The sequence below is a fragment of the Budorcas taxicolor genome, chromosome 1 (genome assembly GCF_023091745.1).
Source record: "Budorcas taxicolor isolate Tak-1 chromosome 1, Takin1.1, whole genome shotgun sequence".
Classification (NCBI taxonomy): Eukaryota; Metazoa; Chordata; class Mammalia; order Artiodactyla; family Bovidae; genus Budorcas; species Budorcas taxicolor.
Genome location: NC_068910.1, coordinates 201,288,985 through 201,301,015, shown reverse-complemented (window position 1 = coordinate 201,301,015; position 12,031 = coordinate 201,288,985). Strand labels below are relative to the sequence as shown.

The 12,031-nt window shown below is 42.4% G+C and overlaps 1 protein-coding gene across 1 annotated transcript in view; it reads left to right on the top strand.

The window, feature by feature from the left end:
- Positions 1-12,031, top strand: part of ACP3 (acid phosphatase 3) — a 55,024-nt gene that overhangs the window by 29,134 nt on the left and 13,859 nt on the right. The window contains exons 8-10 of the mRNA XM_052646969.1: positions 1,816-1,898; positions 4,127-4,230; positions 8,603-8,769. Coding sequence (XP_052502929.1) covers positions 1,816-1,898; positions 4,127-4,230; positions 8,603-8,769 — 354 coding nt within the window. The remainder of the gene's footprint in view (positions 1-1,815; positions 1,899-4,126; positions 4,231-8,602; positions 8,770-12,031) is intronic.

Below are 12,031 nucleotides of genomic sequence, written 5' to 3'. Positions count from 1 at the left end.
TCAGCCACAGAGTTTACTTCTGCTGTGTCCTGAAGTTCAAGATACAGTTCCAAAGGGCTCCCAGAGGCCAACCTGCCCTGAGGCAGAGGAATGCAGACCTATGGGAGATGTAGCCTCCAGCTCCCTCCATTCCTGGTTAAAGACGTCCCAGCAGCCACGGATGCCGATCATCTCCCTCCTTAGTTCATTCCTCTTTGTGCTTATGGTGGTACACAGACCAATGGGACAGTCTCTTCTCACTGTTTAATGAGATTTTTGAGGACAGGAGACACAAGTCTAATTGACTGGTAGCTGTTCAGTGTGTGTTTTGCAAAGTGGACCATACAGTCTAGGATTATAATCAATCTGTTAACATCAATGCCCTGGTCATTACAAAAGAAAACTGGTCATCCACAAGTGAGGAGACCACAGGCAGTGTAGAGAGATGACCAATAAGACACAAGGAGTCCTCGGGGGATGGTGTGGAAGCCCCTGAGGCAGCACCTGCTCAGAACAACACCTGCACCACAGGTACCTTCAGCATCAGTGTCTGCTGAAAGGATGGAGACTCTGCTCTGTGTCTGTTTGCCTTCTACCACTTTAGGAGCAACAGGGGCAAAGGGCAAACTTTTTCCTCTACTGACAACAGTTGGAGCCCTAGATGAAACCTGAAGGTTCTGGCTGCCTCCCAATAATGAAACCTACTGTAACCTGGAGCAATGGTCCACAGAAAACAGTCCATGCCCTGTGCAGAGATCCAGAGAGCTGCTTTCTCCCCTGGCTTCACCCAGGTGTGGCAACTAGAGGGATGAAGACAGAGAGGTCTATGCCGCACTGTCATTTCAGACCTGCCCTGAACAGAGCACTGGCTAACAACTATCTGGAAAAAGCCATCTGAAATTCCTTCCAAGTTCATCAACCTCCTAACTTGAGTTTTAACAAAATCTGGTAGAATCGAATCTGAATGTGCCAATCCAGCTTTCCTTCCCCAGTGAATGAGTCACTTAATGGCTCTGAGCCTCAGCTTCCTAACCTCTGAATGGGGGATAGAAGTCAGGATTCAGTAAATAATGTATGTAAATCATGCTACTAGCACATAGCACAGAGAAGGCAATGGCACCCCACTCCAGTACTCTTGCCTGGAAAATCCCATGGGCGGAGGATCCTGGTGGGCTGCAGTCCATGGGGTCGCTAAGAGTTGGACATGACTGAGCAACTTCACTTTCACATCTCACTTTCATGCATTGGAGAAGGAAATGGCAACCCGCTCCAGTGTTCTTGCCTGGAGAATCCCAGGGACGGCGGAGCCTGGTGGGCTACCATCTACGGGGTCGCACAGAGTCGAACACGACTGAAGCGACTTAGCAGCAGCAGCAGTAGCAGCACACAGCAGCAGGGAAGGCAATGGCAACCCACTCCAGTACTCTTGCCTGGCAAATCCCATGGACAGAGGAGCCTGATAGGCTGCAGTCCATGAGGTCGCTAGGAGTCGGACACGACTGAGCGACTTCGCTTTCACTTTTCATTTTCATGCATTGGAGAAGGAAATGGCAACCCACTCCAGTGTTCTTGCCTGGAGAATCCCAGGGACGGGGGAGCCTGGTGGGCTGCTGTCTATGGGGTCGCACAGAGTCGGACACGACTGAAGTGACTTAGCAGCAGCAGCAGCAGCAGCAGCACATAGCAGATGCTCCAGCAAAATGAGTTCTTGCCCTCCCTTCTTAAGTCTTGAGAATCCTGGCAGAGAGACTCTCTATACGAATGAGCAAAAAGCTTATGAACTGAAATATAAGTCCACATTTGGTTCAGCTCTATTGTTGATCTGTCTTCATAAAGGTGTCCTGATCAATGAAATCCTCAATCACATGAAGAGTGCAACTCAGCCATCAAACCACAGAAAACTCATTATGTATTCTGCAGTAAGTATTCTGTCTCCATTCAACATCTGTTCAAGTGTATGAGCTCTCTCAGGAGGGGCCTCAACTTCTTCATCATCATTTCCAATTCAGATGTTCAAAATTTTTTAGTGAAATATATAATTCTGGGTCTCAAGGAATTTACAGTCTAATCCCTGATAACTCAGTTGGTAAAGAATCCGCATGCAAGGCAGGAGACCCCAGTTTGATTCCTGGGTTGGGAAGATCCGCTGGAGAAGGGATAGGCTACCCACTCCAGTATTCTTGGGCTTCTCTTGTGGCTCAGGTGGTAAAGAATCCACCTGCAATGCAGGAGAGATCCCTGGGTTGGGAAGATCCCCTGGAGAAGGGAAAGGCTACCCACTCCAGCATTCTGGCCTAGAGAATTCCATGGACTGTATAGTCCATGGGGTAGCAAAGAGTCGGACACAACTGAGCAGCTTTGACTTTTTTCACTGACAAAAATAGTAAGCATGTAAACACCCAGCATAGCAGAATAGCAATGTCACACAAGACAATGAATTAGTGCCTCAGAGAAAGGAAACATCATTTCTGTTCCATACTAAAATTAGAGGCAAAATAGCAGAGGGAAAGAAGTAGAAAGGTTAAAAGAAAAGCTGAGTGTACAGGACTTGGTGATGGACTGAAATGTGGGTGGAGGACAGTGGTATGGAAGTTAAGCCATAGATGAAGGTAGTGTTTCAAACGTTGATGACTGGAAGGAGGGTAGAACTATTAACAGATGTGGTCATGGTCCAGGTGAATATACTGATTAGACAATTGGGTTTGAAATGCCAGCAACATCCCAGTAGGAATCTTCAGATGGCAGAGGTGATAGAAAAAATAAAAGAGAAGGAAAGCTCCAACTTGAAGTCAGAGTTATATTTGGGTGCAAAAAGGAAAGAGAGTGAGATCTCAGAAAAGACATCCATGTTGGAGCAGCAGCCAGGGAAAAAGGAGAATTCCAGGGGTGTACCGTGTACTGAAATGGGTGTCCATGGAGTCTGGGATGAGCAGGGAAACAGGACATGGAGGGCTGGGTCAGGCTCCCACCCACCTCTGCAGGACAGAGGATTTCTCAGATGTGGTCTGGCTGGTGTCATTCTGCAAGAAGATGAAAGAATCAATTTAAGATAAAGCAGAGTTTATTATCTGGGGTTCTAAATGGTATAGACTAGAGAAAAGTTTCATGGAGGAAACAAAGTGTAGTGCCTCTTAGAGAAAGATAGGCCTGAAATTAGTTGATAGTTTCAGGTTTTCTGGTTTCTAATATGGTTTCTAATTGTAACTTGTTGTATGACTTCTGGAAAGTCATAAATCTGTAATTCCTTTTTTTCCTCTAGTGAGTTGGTTCTAACCCCTTTGGAGTATGTAAACACTGCCATATAGTTTAGGTAACCAAAAGTTAGGCCCATTTTATAGATATGAAAATTAAGGATTTCTTAAGATTAGGTAGCTAATCAATGGCAAAACTGGAATTGAAAACCAGTCCCCCTTGCCTTCTGGCTATTCTAAAATAAACCTTTAGCAATTATTTTTAAGCTACACTCTCTACTTCCTTCCTTTCATTTTATTCTGTATAAATGTTTGTAACCTCATATATTCTTCCCCAACTTTAAAATCACAGATGATATTGATCTATAGAAAACAAATATAATCTAGCATTAATGTATTCCAAGTTATTTTAAAATTTAGTGAAAATCGATGAAACACACTAAAACAGAGATATGTTCTATGGGGTAGGCATAGGACAAAATCAGAAGACGACTCAGATTTACTTTCTGCCATTTTGAAGATGTATGACATAAAGTAAGCTACTTAATTCCGCCCCCCCTCCCCCTTTTTTTTTCTTTTTGGCTGCACCATATGGCTTGTAGGATCTTAGTTCCCCAACTAAGGACTGAACTCAACCCCTTGGCATCAAAAGTGCAGAGTCCTAACCACTGGACCACCAGGGAGTTCTGCCCAAGTTACTTCATTTCTTTGGGTCTCAGTTTCTTCATCTTTTTTAAAGGAAATACTTGTATGTATGCAAATCTCATTGCCTAGCACCAAAGAGAGGCACAATCAAAATTCATCCTTTCCCTCTCTACTTCTTAAGTCACTGGGGTTATGGGAGATTAGTTGGATCAGAAATCACCATGGTACTCTACAAGTGCTTGTTACACACCTATTGACTGTAAATTTGAAACAGAAAAAAATCAAAAATGTTTGTTTCAAAATCTCTGTAGCATGACACTACTGTGAGTGGCCTGCAGATGGCGCTAGATGTTTACAACGGAATCCTTCCTCCCTATGCGTCCTGCCACATGATGGAATTGTATTTCCAGGACGGGTAAGTGTCTAAGCGGTGTTTCTCAAAATTAATACCACTGGAAACCAGGCATTATGATCATTTGTGTTATTATTGACTTAAGGGTTGTCTTGTCTATTTGGTTGGTTTGGTTTTATATTCAGGGGGAAGAATGGTAACCGTATCTTTGCTTAGTCATGACTCCTTTTTTTCTTTATTTTCATAAAGACTTTAATTGGGAAATCACATACAGACACAGTAGATGACAAATTTGATAGAACCACCCCCCCATCAGCGACAGAAATTATGTTTTTTTAAAAAAGATTAAGGTATTCTAAGAAGGATGTGGACATTACACTGTTCCCTTGTAAAACACAGGGTGGTAGAAGATATCAAGAAAAAACTGTTTGTTGCTGGTTACAAATAATGTTCTTTCAGTTAAAGACTTCAAACATATCCATGGAACTTACGGTTATTCATATCCACCAGGTAGGATTCTTAAAATATTCCTCTGCATAATGTCCACTACTTTGCAATCTGGTGTGGCCCTCCCCAGCTGACCAAGGCTTGGCTGAAGCCCACTAGAAAGGCCACGATTAGAGAGACCAAATGTCCTAGTTTACCCAGAACTGGAAGGGTCCCCAGAACATATAAGTTTCATTGTTAAAATCGGTAAAGCCCTGGGCAAACCAGAAAGAGTTGGCCACCATAGCCAAGGTCATAGCAAAAATTTGTGTCTGCTGTGACACTGGCATTCTTGTTGGGAAGAAGAGACCTCATGGATATTATTGATGGAATAATCACAGTGCAAGAACTGAATTAGAGCAGGGACTCTAGAGTTTTATTTCAGAGTTAGCTGGGGAGGTGCATTTTTCTCTCCTCTGAAGGCATTCACAATAGCTGCAGTCGGGACCATCTGACTGCAGTTATATAAGGCCCTGTGCTCGGAAGAGCCTATGCTTGGTTTAACAATTCAGTGTTGCCCTTTTGAAATTCTTAATAATTTTTCAACAAGGTATCCTGCATTTCTTTTGGCAAATTTTGTAGTCCTGGCTGTAGGTTTCTGGCTACCTGAATTTGTAGAATAGGAAAGTAGCAAAACAGAGGCCCGTTCTCAACCAAAATCTTCACTGCTTACAAAGAAAGTGAGTTCTGCAGCTAGGGAAAAAGTATGTTCATTCTTCATTGAACTTCTAACTGGGTGCCAAGCATAAAGAGATAGAACTAAAATGTGATCTTAGCAAGCTTTGCTCTCAAATATCTAGAGTCAGAATGGAGAGATAATGCCCATAACATGGAGAAAATCCAAACAGGGCCAAAAATAGTAATTCAAAGACATGGACATCAAGTGCTCTGTCAATAAAAAGCCCTTCAAAAGACTTCCGCTTTGAAGACTGGCTCCAGGCACAGAGTTTATAAATCCAGTGAACATTCCAGGATCAACTCTAGGAATAGGCACTGTCACGTTGGGACATGACAAAAGAAACTACCCACTTTTCTCGGCCTCTCCTCCCTGGTTTCTGCACCCAGTAGTCCTGAGCTTGTGTTTATTTAGGGTGCTGCAGCATTTTGTCTCACTGAATAGCTTGAATAAATTCATGTTATGAATCAAGTTTGGGGCATTTTTCATCTGAGAGACACTGACCTATAGAGAAAAAGTAACCAAGGGTCACTCACAGGTAGAAGTCAAATTTATTGTTATATTGGGATTTTTTAACACTCTAGAGGAGTATCAAAAGTTAAACGTGCTTATTTTTAAATAAAGAGCAAGGAGAATCCAAGTTAGCAAATACAGGTATAAAGTATATACCTGCAAATTAGGTGATCCTGAGTGTAAGGTGATCCCACTTTATCCATATTAGAAAATAAAGAGAAAAAGAAAATTTTTAGATTTTTATTTACATTAAACAGACAAACTTTTAAGGCTGTAGATAAGGTAACTAAATATGTTTTTAAAATATTCTATTTTTTGGTTAAGTACACAAACTTAAAATCATATATAAAATAATTCACTAAGTTAAAAAATAGTGCTTCTTCTCACTTTCATATTTTATGAAATACTTTTATTCAAACTCTCTGTAGGTACCTTAACTTGTATCTTACCACTCAAGCCAATTTTAAGTCCTCTAAAAATATTTTCCAAATATATTAATTATAAGGGTAATTTTGGCTGCTGCACAAATGAACCTCAAATCTCAGAGGCTTAACTCAATGGAGATTTCTTTCTCATTCATCTAACAGTCCAATGTAGATGTTCCTGGCCAACAGGAAGTGACTCATCTTTGGTGTGATTCACACGTGGTGATTTGTGAACTGGGGGGTTCCAGCCTTTGGACCTACAGTTTTCAAAAGTGCCCTCCTCATCTGCAGAAAGCATGTAAGAAAGAATGAGAGGGTGAAGAAGGCAAACTGCTTGTCAAGCATCTCAGCCCAGGAGGAAAATATGTCAGTTCTACTCGCTAAAATTAGTCACTTGGTCCCTCTTAAGTGCAGGGGAGTCTGGGAAGTGTATTCACTTCTCAGCTGTAACCTTATCTGATGGAAAGAGAATCATGAATTTTGATGAACTATTAGTCCTCTTTGCCATATTACCATGAGATAAAGGGTACTGTCACTGAAAATTTTATACAAGATATATGTACTCATTCATATACTATTAGAGGAGTTTTTAGGAACATATAAGTGAATATTTGTAATTACTACTTTTTACATGGCTTCTTGGGCTTCACAGGTGGTACTAGTGGTAAAGAGCCCACCTGCCGAAGTAGGAGACGTAAGAGACGCAGGTTTGATCCCTCGTTCGGGAAGATCCCCTGGAGGAAGGCACAGCAACTCACTCCAGTATTCTTGCCTGGAGAATCCCTATGGACAGAGAAGCCTGGCGGGCTACAATCCATAGGGTCTCAAAGTGTTGGACATGACAGAAGCGACTTAGCACACATACGGCTTCTTAAAGTGATGCTTTTCAAAAGACTTGCTCGTAACAACATCCAAAAGTTGCAGCTGTGTGATTACCATCCCAAGAAGGATCTTCTCTCCTGTCTCTTTGGCAGGTGACTTCTGCAGGGGATCCTGTACTAGCTTTACAAGGTTGGTTTGGGACAGTGGTCCCTTCTTAAGCAATGTATTGTTTTATGAATCAAGTAGTGGGAGAGCCCGCCTCAACATCAGCAGATGTAAGGACTGAAGTGTACACTCACCCTCTCTTTCAGAGGTATCATTTTTATGTCTTGCTGTATATTCAAGCACATTTGTTATTGTTGCTCATTCGCTAAGTCATGTCTAACTGTTTGTGACCCCGTGGACTGTAGTGCACCAGGCCTCCCTGTCCCTCACTATATCCTAGAGATTGCCCAAGTTCATGTCCATTGAATTGGTGATGCCATCCAACCGTCTCATCCTCTGTCACCCTCTTTTCCTTCTACCTTTAATCTTTCCCAGCATAAGGGTCTTTTCCAATTAGTCGGTTCTTCACATCAGGTGGCCAAAGTATTGGAGCTTCAGCTTCAGCACCAGTCCTTCCGATGAATATTCAGGGTTGATTTCCTTTAGGATTGACCTGTTTGATCTCCATTCAGTCCAAGGGATTCTCAAGAGTCTTCTCCAGCACCACAGTTCAAAAGCATCAATTCTTTGGCATTCTGCCTTACATGACTACTGGAAAGACTACAGCTTTGACTATATGGTCTTTTGATGGCAAAGTGATGTCTTTGCTTTTTAATATACTGTCTAGGTTTGTCATAGCTTTCCTTCCAAGAAGTAATCGTCTTCTGATTTCATGGCAGCAGTCACCATCCACAGTGATTTTAGAGCTCAAGAAGAGAAAATCTGTCACTGCTCCCACTTTTTCCCCTTCTATTTGCCATGAAGTGGTGGGGCCGGATGCCATGCTGTTAGTTTTTCTTATATATATTATTCATTTTAATGTTTCAGGCCTGGTTAAGGACAGGGAAGATACATTCGTTCAGGGGTAAGACTGAAAGAAATACTGAGAGAGAAAAAAGGAGAAAAGGACAGAGCAAATCAGAAGCATGAAAGGGACAGAATAGGAGAAAGAAACCCTAACATCCCACCTGTGCCCTACTTCTTACCTGAAGTTTCACCAAATCACTCCAAGTCCCCCAACCATTGTGTCTCAGCTCCTTCTCTAACTCAGCATCCCAGGTCCCACCTCACATGCCCCTGGTCATCTAACAAACCAGCTCTCCCATTTCCACCCTCCCAACCAGGCCCACGTACCCCAATCCCCCTCTTCCCACAGCTAAACTGGCTAATATCTACTCATTCCCATAAATTCTTCCACTAGTCCTTCAACTGACATGGTACAGACCAGGTAGAAAGAATTTCAATGGCAGGTCAATAGCACAGATCTAACAGAGTTCTTCCCTCTATTCCTTCCACCTTTCTCCACCAGAGAATACTTCGTAGAGATGTACTATCGGAATGACACGCGATATGAACCGCATCCCCTCACGCTACCTGGCTGCACCCCCAGCTGCCCTTTGACGAAATTTGTTGAGCTGGTTGCCCCCGTTATCTCCCAAGACTGGTCCATGGAGTGTGCCATAAGCAACCATAAAGGTACTGAGGACATTATCAATTAGAGTGAATGCAGAGCTCTGCAGAGAAGGCAGAACCTCTTTTTTCCAGATGGATGGTGCTTTGAGATTAAAAACTGGCTTCACCCCCATCTTTGAGGAAAACAGAGTTTGGGTGATAATTGTATGTTTCAGAGACCTCAACTTCAGGAGACTCCTATTTCTCCACTGGGCCCTGCCTCTACCTGCCATAAACCTTGTCAATCTGTATAAACCGAGGAAGCAGTAATCAAGCAGAAAGCATTTACGTGGGATTAAAGAACTGGAATTCAGGGAACAAGCATCAGACTGATCTTGGAGAAACAGTAGTGAACAGTCCTGATGAGAAATCTTAGTTCTTTGCCCAGGAATTGAACCTCGGTACCCTGGATGAAAACCAGGAATCCTAACCACTAGACCAACAGGAACTACAGGCAAGGGGTGAAATTCCCAGGCTCTTCCCCTCCTTTGAAAGCAAGAATGTTTCAAGGAGGCAAAAATTTTAAAAACAGGTACAAAGTTTATATTAGCACAACCAATGGGAGAGCACACAGAGAAGTAGTTCCTATAAGTGAGAAGCTAGGCAGAAATACACACCCACAGAGAAAGGGTGTGGGAGTCCTCTCTAATGAGGAGGAGCACAGTAAAGAGGTGACTTGAATCCCTTATATAAGACAGGTCTTCTGGGTCTTTGTTTACCTTTGGCCAACGATGTTGGGTTTCTTTTTCACACCTGACCAGTCCTAGGACTCTTCCCAAGACGCATGTGTAACTTTCTGCTAAGATGGATCTCACTGCAGAAGCCTGTGAGGATATGTCCAAACTTTTTATAGTGTGGTACCGTTCCTTTTTTGACCCCCAAGGAGCCTTCATGAGCATGTGCTGACATGGAAATTTTCCTTGACCTCAGGAGTGGCCATCTTATATCTTTATGTTAGCAGAGCTCAGCTTCTGCGACTAGCTTTGTCCTTGGAGTGTTTGGGTGAGACAAAAACTTCAATTTTGTTCCACTTGACATACACCACCTGTCCAGTCCAGGGATGCTGGAGTCCAGCTCCAAAGCCAGGGAATCAACCTGAAGAGATGGGTGCTGTCGGCAAGAAATGACGCAGCCTCTCAATTTTCTTGGACTGCGTAACTTTATTTCAAGCTTAAGATTCTTTCTATACTTTAACAAAAGCATTAGGTCAGAGGTTTGACATTTTCAATTTCCCCTCACCCAGATTTACTGTCTCCATAAATCATTGTTGTCCTTCAAGCAGAGTTTCTGGTTCATGGTGCTCTCAGAATAGTATTTACTTTAATTCGTGATTACATTGTAACTCGTGCTTAAGTCTGGGCTGCATACCACAAACCTCAGCTCAATTCTTATCCTTCTAAGTCCTGTTTGCCTCTAGTATCCTAAGCTTACTATTTCTTAAAAATGGCTTCTAGCTATTAATATCTCTAAAGTTCCTAATCTCTATAAGCTATAGTAGAATATGCTAATATTACAACATTCCTTGAATCTTTAGCGTCTAACTATTCTAATTATTCCTAAGGCCTAAATTCAGCAAACTCCTTTGCCATGGTGGCATGTCATGGTGGAGAGGTCTGACAGAATGTGGTCCACTGGAGAAGGGAATGGCAAACCACTTCAGTATTCCTGCCTTGAGAACACCATGAACAGTATGAAAAGGCAAAATGATAGGATACTGAAAGAGGAACTCCCCAGGTCAGTAGGTGCCCAATATGCTGCTGGAGATCAGTGGAGAAATAACTCCAGAAAGAATGAAGAGATGGAGCCAAAGCAAAAACAATACCCAGCTATGGATGTGACTGGTGATAGAAGCAAGGTCCGATGCTGTCAAGAGCAATATTGCATAGGAACCTGGAATGTCAGGTCCATGAATTGAAGCAAATTGGAAGTGGTCAAACAAGAGCTGGCAAGAATGAACGTCAACATTCTAGGAATCAGTAAACTAAAATGGACTGGAATGGGTGAATTTAACTCAGATGACCATTGTATCTACTACTGCAGGCAGGAATCCCTCAGAAGAAATGGAGTAGCCATCATGGTCAACAAAAGAGTCCAAAATGCAGTACTTGGATGCAATCTCAAAAACGACAGAATGCTCTCTGTTCGTCTCCAAGGCAAACTATTCAATATCACAAGTCTATGCCCCGACCAGTAATGCTGAAGAAGCTGAAGTTGAACAGTTCTATGAAGACCTAGATGACCTTTTAGAACTAACACCCAAAAAAGATGTCCTTTTCATTATAGGGGATTGGAATGCAAAAGTACAAAGTCAAGAAACACCTGGAGTAACAGGCAAATTTGGCCTTGGAATGCAGAATGAAGCAGGGCAAAGACTAACAGAGTTTTGCCAAGAAAATGCACTGGTCATAACAAACACCCTCTTCCAACAACACAAGAGAAGACTCTACACATGGACATCACCAAATGGTCAACACTGAAATCAGACTGATTATATTCTTTGCAGCCAAAGATGGAGAAGCTCTATACAGTCAACAAAAACAAGACCAGGAGCTGACTGTGGCTCAGATCATGAACTCCTTATTACCAAATTCAGACTTAAATTGAAGAAAGTAGGGAAAACCGCTAGACCATTCAGGTTTGACCTAAATCAAATCCCTTATGATTATACAGTGGAAGTGACAAATAGATTTAAGGGCCTAGATCTGATAGAGTCCCTGATGAACCATGGAATGAGGTTTGTGACATTGTACAGGAGACAGGGATTGAGACCATCCCCATGGAAAAGAAATGCAAAAAAGCAAAATGGCTGTCTGGGGAGGCCTTACAAATAGCTGTGAAAAGGAGAGAGGCAAAAAACAAACGAGAAAAGGAAAGATATAAGCATCTGAATGCAGAGTTCCAAAGAATAGCAAGAAGAGATTAGAAAGCCTTCTTCAGTGATCAGTGCAAAGAAATAGAGGAAAACAACAGAATGGGAAAGACTAGAAATGTCTTCAAGAAAATTAGAGATGCTAAGGGAACATTTCATGCAAAGATGGGCTCGATAAAGGACAGAAATGGTATGGACCTAACAGAAGCAGAAGACATTAAGAAGAGGTGGCAAGACTACACGGAAGAACTGCACAAAAAAGATCTTCACGACCCAGATAATCACGATGGTGTGATCACTCATATAGAGCCAGACATCCTGGAATATGAAGTCAAGTGGGCCTTAGAAAGCATCACTATGAACAAAGCTAGTGGAGGTGATGGCATTCCAGTTAAGCTATTTCAAATCCTGAAAATG